Below are 15,583 nucleotides of genomic sequence, written 5' to 3'. Positions count from 1 at the left end.
AAATGAAAAATTAGAATAACAAACAACTTGATAATATGTTTTGGAATTCTCTATAAAAGTTCTTTTGTAGAATTAGAATTAAACAAGAAACCAACCCATTCTGTTGATCTAATTACCTTTTATTTTAAAAATACTTATTCAATCTATTAATAATCAAGTAGCAATCATATAACACTGTAGTTTACAGCAACAGTTATAATAGCACAATTTCTTTAGCATCTGCTGTGTAGGAAATGGCAACCCACTCCAGTATTCTTGCCTGAAAAATCCCATGGACAGAGGAGCCTGGTAGGCTATAATCCATGGGGTTGCAAAGAGTCGGACACGACTGAGAGACTTCACATTCATTCATTCATTCATGTTCTAAGAACTTTGTTAAGCACTTTTAAATATCTCATTTTAATCTCTACAGCATTCATTTGAGGTGAATATTACTATCCCTGTTTTATAAGTGTTTATATTGAGGCTTAGTGTGTTTAAATAACTAGTTTATATCACACAGTGTAAAATCTGGGATTACTTCTTAAAATCGATGTGTAAATAGTAACAAAGCTACACGTTCTGCATAATACAAAAACAAAAGGTCAGTTCAACAACATTTCTTGAAAGACTATTATATGCAGAGCACTATACTAGGTCCTGTGGGAAGAGAGAAAATATAGCTGAGAAATGCCTGCCCTCTTGCACAGTTAATAAATACTATTTCAGTCATGACTTCTTAACTTTCTCCAATGAAATGGCTAAAAAAGACAAGTTCAGGAATGCTGAAACCCTTTGTTGTGTTAGTCGCTCAGTCATGTCCGACTCTTTGCCACCCCATGGACTGTACTCCAGGCTCCTCTGTCCGTGGGATTCTCCAGGCAGGAATACTAGAGTGGGTTGCCATTTCCTTCTCCAGCACATCTTCCCGACCCAGGGATTGAACGCTGGTCTCCTTCACTGCAGGCAGTTCCTTTGCCAGTTAGCTACCAGGGAAGATCTGAAATCCTTTAGAAGTTAACTTTTAAAGAAAATTGTCATTTAAAAATATGATACTATTTTATCTATTTCTCTGTGCACATTAAGTTTGAACTAGCGCTTAAATATTCACTATGGCCAAACCTCTAAGATCTTTTGAGAAACATTTCTCTGAGAAATATGATGTCACTGTGAAATTAAACTTCTAAAATTTCTTCTTAATTTAAAACTCTTCAAGTTTGCCAAAGAAATGCCTATCACATTGTAGATTTTACTTCAATTTGGAAACTACCTCCAGAAATGTGGAAAATACTAACATGCTGTCAATTTAAATGGATTAATTTTTAAACACCTTCTTAGAGATGAATTGTAATCTTTTGGTTTTACAAGACCCTGACACAGGATGCCTACTACAGCTTTCATCATTACTTGAACACCCTGAGAGCCTGCTTCCCTTTATTTACCTACAGCCTACGGGTGCCACCTAGAGGCCTAACTGTGATGTATACTCAAACAAGAGGAACACAGAGAGAAATGGTAGGAAATGTACTTAAGTCTTTCTTTAAAATTCGTTTTCCTCAATTTTTTCAAAAGAATTCAATACATTAAATATATTTCTACAAAATATTTAACACTGTCAATTCATGTCCGATTTCATATCATATTTTAGCCAAGTGCCTAAATTGTATCAGTTCATATGCCAATGTTATTTAGGTGGATTTTTTTTCTACTAATATTTCTTTCAAAGTGGTTATGGTACAATACAGAACTCATATGAGTAATTATACACAATGAGGAAAGGGTAATGCAAAGATTCAGTGAAATCTCACCACTAACATGAAACCAATCCGAACTTCATAGAGCCTACATCACTTGAATGCTGTATGTCTAGCAACTCAATAGTAATTTATCAAAGCTGAAATCAGGAAGGTGGTTGGCATTAGGCTTTTTCCATCAATTTTCTATCCAGGCGGTGAGCAATTCAGTGTCATGCTAGATGTAACAGGGAGGCATCTTCCAGGATAAATTCCCCATAATATCCTCTCATCTGAGCCCAGAGGAGAGTCTGAGACACATGGTGTAAGAATGAACTGGCAATGAGGGCAAGGAGGTGGAGTGGTGAGGCCGGAATCCGCAGTCATCTCAAAATAGAGGTCTGACCTGTAGCTGCATTTATACAACTATTCACACTCATACCTGGACCTTATTTCCCTTCACAGCTATGCAATGTGGAAAAACTTTAAATACAAACACACAAGCTCTTGGTGATAATACCATTTCATTCAATAGTTCATACACATTCTATTTTTATTTCCTCCCACCCAACCATACAAAAACCTTACCACATAATGTACACTGCTTGTTCTTAGGTAAATTTTCACTCTAGCCTCAGATTTGAAAGAAATTCGCAGTAAATTGATGAGTAACATTTTCCCCATCTTCCCCTTCTTTGTGGATTATCATAATGTCAAGCAAATTGATGATATTTATTTTTTATTATGATATGTTGACATTCTTAGTAGTGCCATGTTAAATAAATACTATTTGCTTTAACTTAAAACAAATACATTACATAGAGTTTGTATAATTATTGTAGGCCATGAGAAAATAGAATCTTCCCCACATTTGTCTCTGTCAGTTTGCTGGAAATGCAATTAAATTATATCTTGGTTTCTCTTTATTTCCTTAATTTAGTGCCCATTCTTTCACCATCATGAAGTATTTGGTTTTCTGCTGTCTCTTTACCTGACCTTTCATAATGATTATGATCGTTTTCTTCACTGCATTAAGAAAAAACACCTAATACTTTTCTGTATGTAAAAATGTAGTTTTTTTCTTTTCATATTTCGTTTTACTCTTTGTCCCGCACCTTGAAAGGGGAAATTTACTGAGTTGAGAAAAGCCAGGGAAATGAAGGAAGGGATCCCTCCAAACTGCATACACGCATGAGAGAGATTTATGTCAACAAGTCAAAATTTGATGACAGAAAACTTCTAGAAAAACAAGTCACTGCAAGTTGAGGCAGAATCCATCTGGTAGAAGCAAGATGGTGTGCGGAGCAGAGCTAGGAAGGAAATAGCAGATGATTTAGTTCGATTGGTCAGATCTAGGTGACCTGCATGATGACTTCTGCAATTCTGTACCTCTAAGAATGACCTGTACACAAAAGTGTGTTCCATTCTGCTAGGCTGTTCTCTCTTAGACACCAGTTTTGGAAGTGATCCAGTCCCGGAAGGCAGTCACTTTAGTATAAACACCAGGCTTATTGGGTTGTCCACATTCATCTCCCCAGCTCACAATTCCAGCAAGGTACCAGATATCTCTAGCATCTGGACTAACTAGAGGTCCTCCAGAGTCGCCCTAAAGAAGGGAGAGATTAGTAATTAATAATGCAGCTTATTACAGAGAAATGTGATATTTTCTAACATGAGTTTAATGAAAGGGGCAGTTTTAAAAAATCTTCAGTGTGTTCAAATGAGAAGTGATGTCCTTTATCCATGCCAGGAATTCACATAAAGGAGGAGCTCCCTGCTTGGAGAGCTGGTTAGACTCAGGGTTCAGTACTCTGAGATGAAAGACTCCATCTCTTGGCAGAATAGCCCCAATCTGATACATCTGACAAATAACCACCCACACTCTATCAGTATGACACATCTCCTAAAAGAAGGGTGAGGAGTTTACTACTGATGAAAGCATGGCCATCAGAGTCAGACACCTGGGTTTAAAGCTCAATTCTGGCCCCTCCAAGCTGGCTAAGACCTTTAATTTACTTATTGCTAATGCTCCTAATAACACCTACCTGCAATGATAATTTTGAAGATTATGTAAGACAGTGTACATAACGTGGTTAGCATAGAGCCTGGCACAAAACAGAACTTAGTGAATATGTATATATAACCACAAAGTCCGATTGTTTATGCCTCGTGAAAACCAGTAGGCTATTTCTTTTATATGGGTCACAAAAACAAGGTGCTGACTGATCTTCTCCCAAAATCCTGGGATCTCTAGTTACTGATCATTCATTACATGGTCAACACTATATGAAGTGCTTAAATAATTAATATATTATTTCGTTAACTTGTATAATTCTGGCAACAAAGCAGGGAGTTAGGTTTCATTTTCTCTATTTTAGCAATGAAGAAGCTGAAACTAACAGAGTTTAGCAATTTTCCTGATATCACATGCTATTCAATATCCAGAGTGATTTCACTAAGTCCATGCTTTTTTTTCCCTTACATTATACTAATTCATTTCATCTACATAAAAGTATTAACTAATACTAACTCAATTAGATATAATGTGTTTGTAATTTTTAAATCAATTAACCAATAGGTATATTTCCTTATACTCTCATATGTGGTAGGAGATGTAAAAAAAGTCTAAACACATGAGCCCTCCCCTCAAGGAGTGAACAATCTACTGATAGAAGCAAAGTGTACTGTATGAAGCTATCAGATAAAAAATCATTTAGATAATTGGCACCCAGGCCTATATGAAGACATAGCAGATTAGGAAAAAGAAATGGAATATGCCAGAAACTACAAAGCTTAAATCTGTTTAAGAGACAGGAGTGAATGAGTCTGATAATAAAATAATTAAGGAAAAAAGACAGCAGTGACTCTAACAGCAATACAAGCTGAAAACTAAGGTGATGTCCAGCAAGTATCAAATAGAGAGATAGTTGGTTCTGTTAACACTAGTTAGCTCACATGTGATTGGTGAATAAGGGAGCTACATCAGTACAAAGTGGAAGTTGTGATGGCTTATAGGTGTTTTGACTTAGGCAAGGGAACCAGAATAATGAGAGTAGAACTGCAATTTCCAGAAAAAAAAAAAAGGTCTCAGCTCAGTTACTGCGCAGGCAGAAGCCTTGGAGGCTCTAGTTTAAGAAAATGTTAAGAGTGTCCATGCCCAGGAACCCTTCTCCCTACCCAGAGAGGCACACCCCATCCTTGTTTAATTCTCAGGTCTTGCCAGGCTGTACTTCCTGCTCTGCCCAGAGCTACACTCCCATGTGCTTTGTCTCACCCTCAACAAGCCAGTATTTCTACTCTATTGTTTTTGCGCATTTTTAACTTTTCCCTCAGTCAGCCACCAGCCACCCTGGGCAATCTGCCTACCTACACTGTTATTTTTCAAGGTACAATTATTTTTGCTGTTGATGATGTTAATTCTCTGGTTACAGAGTTGCATAACTTTTGAGGGGTCGGTTGGTCTGTATCTACTGTTATTTCCCCCTCAAATGCAGTTATTTTTAGTGAGTGGTTTAATGAGAAACAGAACAGGAAGTTTATTCAAGAATATGGGGATGTATAGCTGATTCACTATGATGTATAGCAGAAACTAACACAACATTGTAAATCAACTACTCCACTAAATTTTTTTAGAAAAGAATGTACATATCATAACAGAAACTTAAAGCCAGAAGATAAACAAGAAACCAGTTTTAGTGATTAAGATATGAACCAATGAAGCAATAGATTAAGTTCTTAACAGAAAGAATGGAGACAAGGAGATAAATATGGTAGAAATAGTAAGGCGAAAATATTCTATGATTTAATTGATTACATGTGAAAGAGATTTAAAACTAAAAGATTCCAAGAATAATGAAAGCCAGCCACATAAATGAGAAACTTGAAATGAAAAAAGCTTTTTATGGACGGGGAAGACTGGCATGCTGCAGTCCATGGGGTCGCAAAGAGTCAGACATGGCTGAGCGATTGAGTTGACTGAATGCCTGTTGAGTCTAAGATGGAACATATATAAAAGTTAGTCTTATACGAACAACTTAAAACATGTATATGGAAATGGTTTGGGAGTATGTGGAAATGTGAGACTGAATTTGGGCAAGAGATTGATTTTGGAGATTTGGAAGACATTAAAGTGACAGCTAACTTAAAGAAAAGGTAATTTATTTGAAGGTATATGTAGAGAAAAAATAGATGAGTCTTAAGGAACAACAAGGCTTAGAGACAGACAGAGAGGGAAATAAAGAGAAACCAAAATAAGGAACCAGAAATGAGTTGTTGGAAAAGGAGGGGAGGAAATCAGCATATTTCAGGATTATAGAACCCCTAAACAAGATCATATTTTAAGAGGAGGTAGCCACATGCCACTGAGGGGAGGGAGTAAGAGACCCAAGTAAAGGTTTCTGCATATAAAATTATTCATGATTTTTGAGAGGGGGGAAGTACCAGATTCTTCCTGAAACAGAAAAGCAGCCAAACTTGGTTTCTCCTCTTTAGTTCCCCAAATTTATGAGACATTCACATCTAATACTATCATCAGGGAACCCTCTTACACTGTTGGTGGGAATGCAAACTAGTACAGCCACTATGGAAAACAGTGTGGAGATTTCTTAAAAAACTGGAAATAGAACCGCCATATGACTCAGCAATACCACTTCTGGGCATACACACTGAGGAAACCAGATCTGAAAGAGACACGTGCACCCCAATGTTCATCGCAGCATTGTTTATAATAGCCAGGACATGGAAGCAACCCAGATGCCCATCAGCAGATGAATGGATAAGGAAGCTGTGGTACATATACACCATGGAATATTATTCAGCCGTTAAAAAGAATTCATTTGAATCAGTTCTAATGAGATGGATGAAACTGGAGCCCATTATACAGAGTGAAGTAAGCCAGAAAGATAAAGAACATTACAGTATACTAACACATATATACGGAATTTAGATAGATGGTAGCGATAACCCTATATGCAAAACAGAAAAAGAGACACAGAAATACAGAACAGACTTTTGAACTCTGGGGGAGAACGTGAGGGTGGGATGTTTTGAAAGAACAGCATGTATATTATCTATGGTGAAACAGACCACCAGCCCAGGTGGGATGCATGAGTCAAGTGCTCGGGCCTGGTGCACTGGGAGGACCCTGAGGAGTCGGGTGGAGAGGGAGGTGGGAGGGGGGATCGGGATGGGGAATACGTGTAACTATATGGCTGATTCGTGTCAATGTATGACAAAACCCACTGAAATGTTGTGAAATGATTGGCCTCCAACTAATAAAATAATATTTAAAAAAAAAAAAAAGTTGAAAAAAAAAAAAGGCATTGTATTAATAGAAGAGGTAGCATATTTTCAAATGAAATTATAAACAACTGTGATTTACTTCAAAATAGACCTGGAGTTGAGGATGGGAAGAAGAAGGTTGGGGTTAAAATATGTAGGAATGAAATAAGATTGGTCATGAGTTGATAATGTATAAACTGGGTGATGTGTACACACTGTGAGTCAGTCACAGAAAAAAGTGTGGTCCCATCTCAACCCCATCAGCAAGGGCCAAGTGGGGAGACTGGACTTCCACCCTTTCAGAATATAAGGATTCTGTAAGGCAATCCCCACCTGACTGGTGTCAGAGGAGGCTGAGTGGGGAGCCTCTCTTTCATCCCTGCCAGGTGATGATGAAGCCTTCCTGTTCCTCCCCTGCGGTAACCAGCTGGGGAGCATGAACTACCCCCCAGTACCGATGAGGCAGAACTCTCTCTCCCTCTAGGCTGATGTCAGAACAGATCTAGTGGAGAGCCAAGCAGTGATAAGGGCATTATCCCATGATGTCAGTGGAGGCCACAAAGGGAGCAGTAACAAGTTGTCCCCATCCAGAATGGTATTTTTTTTACTTCATCCTCACCATCCCAAACTTTATATGTGAAATCCCCTAAATGGAGGGTGTGAGGGGATTTTCTGTTCCTCCATCATGAAGGGTGAGGAGGGGAAATGGTATATATATTTTTTAATGGTATATTTTTAAAAAAATTAGATTTAATAAGTTTTGGGACTTTTCTGGCTGTCCAGTGCAGGGAGCGCGGGTTGGATCACTGGTCGGGGAACTAAGATCCTGTATGCCCGGCACCACACGGCCGAAATAATAAAATAAATTTAATAATTTTCTCCCATCTTAAAAAAAAACCCACACTTAGTGAAAGTGGCTCAGTCGTGTCCGACTCTTTGTGACTCCAGGGACTGTACAGTCTATGAAATTCTCCAGGCCAGAGTACTGGAGTGGGTAGCCTTTCCCTTCTCCAGGGAATCTTCCCAACTGAGGGATCAAACCCAGATCTCCAGCATTAAAGGTGGATTCTTTACCAACTGAGCCACAAAGGAAACCCTAGTGAGAAGACTGCAATTCCACCTCCATCCAGCAGTAACAGAGGTCTCTTTCCCCACCCTGGTGTCAGGGGACAATGAGTGGGGGAAGTGCTACCCCATTCCCCTACCCCCTCCACTGGCATGTCAGAGGAGCTCTGTAAAAACAGAAGATTTAAATAAGAGGCCGAAACTCATAACATAATATCCAAAATGTCCAGGATATATCTGAAAATCATCCAATACCAAGAACCAGGAAAATTTTGACTCGAATAAGAAAAGGCAATCAGACACCGACACTGAGATGACAGATGTTAGAATTATCTGACAAAGATTTTAAAGCAGTCATCACAAAAATGTCTTACTAGGCAATTTCCATCATAAAACAAACAAAAAAATCCAATAATCAAAAAAAAAGAAAAGAAAAGCTCACTAAAAGTGCTTATCATAAAAATGAAGGAGATGATGGAAGTAAAAACAAAATCAATGAAATTGAAGATAGAATGATAGAAACTGCTCAATCTGAAAACACAGAAAGAGGAGTGGAAAAAATATGAACAGAAACTCAGAGATGTCTGAGAGCATAATGAAAGAGCTAACATACCTATTATTGGATTCCAAAATGAAGCTGAAAATTTTTCAAAGAGATAAAGGCTGAAACTTTCCCAAGTTTGTCAAAGGGCATAAACTTGCAGATTAAAAAGCTGAGTAAGCCCTAAGCAGTATAATCAAGAGAAATCCCTGCCAAGATACAAACTCAAGCTTCTGAAAACTAAAGACAAGGAAAAAACATTAACACAGCAAGTTAAAAATGACACTTCATCTGCAAGAGAAAAACAATTCTAGTAACAGCAAGTTCCTATTATAAATTACAGAGGCCATGATTTAAGCACTAAAAAAAAAAAAAAAAAAAACCTGTCAAGCATAAATTATATGCCTGGCCAAATTATGCTTTACAAATAAATAGGAAATAAAGAATTTTACAAACAAAGAAAATCTGAGGGGATTTGACACTAGCAGATCTACACTAAAAAAAATGGCTAAAGGAAATTTCTGAAACAGAAAAGAAATGATATGAAAAGAATTTTAAACATATACATTGCCATATGTAAAACACATAGCTAGTAGGAATTTGCTGTGTAATGCAGGGAGTTTAAACCCAGTGCTCTGTGACAACCTAGAGGCGGGGAGGAGAGAGGGAGGTTCAAGAGAGAGGGGATATATGTATACCTATGGTTGATTCATGCTGACATATGGCAGAAACCAACACAATATTGTAAAACAATTGTCTTCCAATTAAAAATAATTTTTTTAAAAATTTAGAAAACCAGAAGGGAAGAAAGAACAGACAATGAGTAAATAGACTTCCCTTCTCCTCTTAAGTTTTCTAAGTTACATCTGGCACTTGAAGCAAAAACATGTCTGACGTGGCTCTCAGTATTTATAGAGAGGAAATATTTAATATTTATATGTATTAATATTTAATAGCATGAATGATGAAAGGTTAAAGAGGCTTAAGGGAAAGTATGCTTTCTATTTCAATCCAACTCAAACTAGTAAAATCTCAACACCAGTAGACTATGATAAGTTATGTGTATTTAACTTAGAGGAACCACACAATTTCCCTACAAAGAGAGAGTATGGTTAGAAACACTAATAGATAAATCATGGTGCTTTTCAGGTCTACTACATTGCTCTACTTTCCTGTTTACTTATTCTATGAATTTTTGAGAGTTTGATATTGAAACTCCAACTAAAAATCTTAATTTATCCACTTAAAAATAGTTGTAATATACAGCACAACTATATAAAAAATCAAAATGGAATTCTGAAAAAAGGCTACTGTATGATTCTACTCATACAACATTGTTGAAATTACAAAATCATGGAGATGGCAAACAGATTGGTGATTGCCAGGTGTTAGTGATGACAAAGTGATGGGGAAAGGAAATGGATGTTTTTATAAAGGGAGAAAGATCTCTGTGGTGACAGAAGAGTTCTTAACTGCAGTGATGATGACACAAACCTGCACATGTGATAAAAAGCAAGACGTACACCTTGTACCAAGATCAATTCCTAGCTTTTATATCCTACTCTAGTTACATGAGATGTAACCACTGGAGAATACTTGGTGAAGGTTATAGGGGACCCCTCTGTACTATCTTTGCAACTTCTTGTAGAGCTGTAATTATTTCAAAATAAAAGGTGAACAAAAATTATGCAGCCAATCACTTACCTGGCAAGCATCTCTATTTCCTTTCATGGAGCCAGCACATAACATTGCAGGAGTTATGGCATTATTGTAAGCTTGGGGTGCATTGCAGCTTTTAGTGTCTATGAGATCTACCTGTACTTGCCGAAGATGATTTTGACTGTTACCTAAAAGAAAAAAAATAGACTTCATATATATATATATATATATATATATATATATATATATATATATATATATATATTCTATAAACCTGAAGAAAGTCTTTTATAATTAGTTATTGGATGAGCTGGCACATAGAATCTTAGGAGTGTATTTTTTCAGATACAGTGGTATTTGGGAAATGAAGTATAACTACTTTAAATGAAGTTAGGTGCCTAGGAAAGAACCTCAAGTTGCTTAAGTAATTTCTATGTCATTATTAAGCTTAGAAGTTAATTTCAGTAGGGAAAGATGGTAGTTTTATGATTCTCTGATCTTTACGATTAGGCGTAAGTATTAATGATACCTAATCTCTTATGTGGTTAATACCCTGGTGACTCATATAGTAAAGAATCTGCCTGCAGTGTGGCAGATCCAGGTTTGAGGAAGATCCCCTGGAGAAGGGAATGGCAAACCACTCCAGTATTCCTGCCTAGAGAAATCCATGGACAGAGGAGCCTGGCAGGTTACAGTCCATGGAGTCACAAAGAGTATCAGACACAAGTAAGCAACTAACACTCCCACTTCACAATCTTATGTGGTTATTACCCTAGTAAAAATTTCAGGCATATTCACTCTTTTAGCCATCTTACCAAGCACCGTTACTATAGTTGTAGTGATGTACTTGAAAGCAACCTAAAGCATGAAGGAATTTACATATCTTCTAAATCACTTAGTTCCCAAGTAGGACCTGATTGACCCAGGTCCATATGACCAAACCACCAACATATTTTGGCATAATGGCATTCCATTCTTTAAATGCCTTAGCATACCAAATTAGGTTACTATGATTTGATTTTCTCCTCAGATGCTCACCATCATTTTGCAGTGCTCCAAATCCTGTCACAAACATCTCATCACCAGGGCGGAACTCGTGGGATGCATCGGGGAGACAAATTTTGTGTACTGCATTTGTGTAAGGAACAGGCCTGGAAAGCTCTAAGACTGAAATATCATAGTCATGCGATGGATATTTGTATTTTTCATGCACAATTATCCTCCGGAGGGATTGTTTCATTTTTGGAGGATATATTGTGACTCCAAAAGAAGCAGTCCACCTGGCTGGGTCCTTATACCTGAGGATAAAGTATGAGGAACAAATCCCACTTTACCATATATAACTAATATATATATATAATATATATATATATATAATCCTACTTTACTAATATAACTATTTATATTTGGCACACACTTGTCAAAGTAAGTTTTCCTTTTAAAATTATAGTTTCTATGCATAGACACAAATGCTTTCCAATCTCAGGGTCAGGGGTCAGATAAGGTGGAAAGGTCACTGTGTCAGGTTTCTTAGGGCTTCTCAGATGACTCAGTGGTAAAGAGGCCACTTGCCAATGCAGGGAGACACAGGAGATGCAGCTTCAGTCCCTAGGTCAGGAAGATTCCCTTTAGAGGGAAATGGCAACCCATTCTAGTATTCTTGCCTGGAGAATCCTAAGGACAGAGGATCCTGGAGGGCTAAAGTCCACAGGGTTGCAAAGACTTGGAAATTACTGAGCAACTGAGCAAACATGCATGTCTTCGGATGTGCACTCCATTCTGCATACTGAGTCACCTACGCCAGATCCTAGGGCCTTTTGATATTTCTGGGCATCAGTGACTCCAAGGGACATATGGAAAGTATATCTTGTACAGAATGAGAGAACTATATGCATTCTGTGTGCACCATGTCGCCTATCCACACATCTCTCTGAAAATCAAAACTGCTACACAATAATTTAACAAAGCATTACTTATCCTGTATACCTCAGGCATTTTGCAATCGGTTGGAAGATTGAATCAAAATTCCTTGAAATATAACTAATCAATCTATTCAGTTGTATCAATATAATTTGTTACTACAAAATTTCTTCGTATTTAATTTTTTCTTAGAATTTTTCCATCAGGATCAAACTACAATTCACTTAGCATCTATCTCAGGTAGATATGTAGAATCTACCTGAGAAACGGCTCTTGTTTTTCACACCAAGCACAATGTCCAGAGATAATTCTCAAAGTCCTGCTTCCTTTGATAAATTACTGTGTAATTGTCAGTGGGTAATTTAGCTACATGCTCTTTGATACCATTTCCATTTCTAGACTATAAAACCTCTTACTAACATTTCTGTGTCTCCTACTCTCTTGTGTCTGACTCTTTATGACCCCATGGACCATACAGTACATGGAATACTTCAGGCCAGAATACTGGAATAGGTAACCTTTCCCTTCTCCAGGGGATCTTCCCAACCCAGGGACTGAACCCAGGTCTCCCTCATTGCAAGCTGATTCTTTACCAACTAACGAAGCCCTTTGTGATAAAACATGCATATACATACATATGTATATAATCTTTAATTTGTGTTAAACTCATCTCTCATGAGGTATTTCCATCCTACTAAGCCCAATGCACTTTGCTTACCCTTAGTCATTCTCATGGAGAAGGAAACAGAAACCCACTCCAGTATTCTTGCCTGGGGAATCTCATGGATAGAGGACCCTGGGAGGGCTAGAGTCCATGGGGTCACAAGAGTCAGACAGGACTTAGCGACTAAACCACCACCACCATCCAATCATTTTCAAGGTTCAATACTTACGTTCTGAAGCAGTGGGCAGCACTCACAAGCCATGTGTCATTAATTAAAGTTGCTCCACAGCGATGGATCCCATCCCATTGCAGACTAGCTTGCCATGGCCATTCACCCTCTTGTACCTCTGTTCCACCAACTATCCTGAGACTCTGTCCTGAGGTTTTGTTCCTTCGTGTCCCACAACCTGCAGAAAAATGATGCATTTGTTAGCAATTGTTTTTATGTATCAAACTGTGTTGTGCATGCTCAGTCGTGTTCTACTCTTTGCAACCCCATGGGCTGTAGCCCACCAGGCTCCTCTGTCCATGGGGTTTCTCAGGCAAGAATACTGGAGTGGGTTGCCATTTCCTTCTCCAGAGGATCTTCCTGACATGGGAATCAAATCCAAGTCTCCTGAATCTCCTGCATTGGCAGGTGGGTTCTTTATCCCTGAGCCAACTGTGAAGCCTGTGTATGTATATACATATGTATATATTTATCTCTATATACAACAGATTAATATATATTAGTACATATATTATTATATGTAAATATATCTAATATTAGTAATAGAATATTGTTTATAACAGAGTTTCTCAATCTTGGCATTACTGACATTTTCAGATGGATAATTCTTTGTTGTGGGGGTCCGTCTTGTGCATTACAGGATGTGTAAAAGGATCCCTGGCCTGTACATATTAGATACCAGTAGCATCCCTGCCCCCCAACTATCATGATAACCCAAATGCCACAATAGAATGTAGTCACTTGGGGGGTCAAAATTGCCCCTGTTTGAGAACTGCTGCTGCTGCTTCTAAGTCGCTTCAGTCGTGTCCAACTCTCTGCGACCCCCTGGACAGCAGCCCACCGGGCTCCTCTGTCCACGGGATTCTCTAGGCAAGAATACTGGAGTGGGTTGCCATTTTCTTCTCCATGTTTGAGAACTACTGTCTTGTAATTCTGTGTTCGTGTGTTAGTCTCATATATCTAGTCTCATTGAAGTGTAAGCTGCTTTAAGCAAGGATTAAATCATCAATTTTATGTCTCTGTTGACTAACACAGCACTAGTACATAGCTAGTTCCCAATAAATACTAGTAGTGAAAAGATATGCCATGTAATGGGATTATTCTTTGGTTTTACATTTAGTTAAGCCTGTGAATTAACCAGCATTCTGAGCTGGTGAGTAGTGCATTTCCTTTCATCTTTTAATATAAAGGTATTGTGTAATTCTGTTAAATATCAAATATATTCTCTAAATAATGGTAAGGTATACTGCCATAGGAGGAAGAAACACTGTGCCCTTGAGTCAGTACCTTTAAAATATGGGTGAAAATATTATTTGGGCCTTCAGTAATTTCATCCACCTATATCCCAGTCCCATCACTTCAGTTCAATTCAGTCGCAGTTGTGTCCATCTCTTTGCAACCCCATGGACTGAAGCATGCTAGGCCTCCCTGTTCATCACCAACTCCCGGAGTTTACCCAAACTCATGTCCAACAAGTCAGTGATGTCATCCAACCATATCTTCCTCTGTCGACCCCTTCCCCTCCCACCTTCAATCTTTCCCAGAATTAGGGTCTTTTCAAATGAGTCATCTCTTTCCATCAGGTGGCCAAAGTATTGGAGTTTCAGCTTCAACATCAATCCTCCCAATGGACATTCAGGACTGATTTCCTTTAGGATGGACTGGTTGGATCTCCTTGCAGTCCAAGAGACTCTCAAGAGTCTTCTTCAACACCACTGTTCAAAGCATCAATTATTCAGTGCTCAACTTTCTTTATAGTCCAACTCTCACATCCATACATGACTACTGGAAAAACCATAACCGTGACTAGATGGACCTTTGTTGGCAAAGTAATGTCTCTGCTTTTTAATATGCTGTCTAGGTGGGTCATAACTTTCCTTTCAAGGAGTAAACGTCTTTTAATTTCATGGCTGCAGTCATCATCTACAGTGATTTTGGAGCCCAAAAAAATAAAGTCTGCCACTGTTTTCCCATCTATTTGCCATGAAGTGATGGGACCAGATGCCATGATCTTCATTTTCTGAATGTTGAGCTTTAAGTCAACTTTTTCACTCTCCTCTTTCACTGTCATCAAGAAGCTCTTTAGTTCTTCTTTGCTTTCTGCCAGAAGGGTGGTGTACCTGCATATCTGAGGTTATTGATATTTCTTCCAGATATCTTGATTCCAGCTTGGGCTTCATCCAGCCCAATGTTTCTCGTGTTGTACTCTACATATAAGTTAAATAAGCAGGGTGACAATATATGGTCTTGATGTACTCCTTTTCCTATTTGGAACCAGTCTGTTGTTCCATGTCCAGTTCTAACTGTTGCTTCCTGACTGGCATACAGATTTCTCAAGAGGTGGGTCAGGTGGTCTGATATTCCCATCTTTTTCAGAATTTTCCACAGTTTATGGTGGTCCACACAGTCAAAGGCTTTGGCATAGTCAATAAACAGAAACAGATGTTTTTCTGAAACTTTCTTGCTTTTTTGATGATCTAGTGGATGTTGGTAATTTGATTTCTGGTTCCTCT

General features: G+C 38.2%; 1 protein-coding gene across 1 annotated transcript in view; it reads right to left on the bottom strand.

Annotated features, from left to right (window-relative positions):
• Window positions 1-3,156: 3,156 nt before the first annotated feature.
• The window catches only part of LOC136152750 (transmembrane protease serine 11E-like), a 103,180-nt gene continuing 90,753 nt past the window's right edge, over window positions 3,157-15,583 (bottom strand). The window contains exons 9-12 of the mRNA XM_065914127.1: window positions 13,071-13,248; window positions 11,296-11,555; window positions 10,303-10,445; window positions 3,157-3,318 (exon numbers count right to left, since the gene is read on the bottom strand). Of these exons, the coding sequence (XP_065770199.1) occupies window positions 3,157-3,318; window positions 10,303-10,445; window positions 11,296-11,555; window positions 13,071-13,248 (743 nt within the window). The remainder of the gene's footprint in view (window positions 3,319-10,302; window positions 10,446-11,295; window positions 11,556-13,070; window positions 13,249-15,583) is intronic.

The sequence above is a fragment of the Muntiacus reevesi genome, chromosome 22, assembly GCF_963930625.1.
Source record: "Muntiacus reevesi chromosome 22, mMunRee1.1, whole genome shotgun sequence".
NCBI classification, from domain to species: domain Eukaryota; kingdom Metazoa; phylum Chordata; class Mammalia; order Artiodactyla; family Cervidae; genus Muntiacus; species Muntiacus reevesi.
The sequence above is the reverse complement of the archived record's forward strand: the minus strand, read 5'-3'. Positions and strand labels throughout refer to the sequence as shown.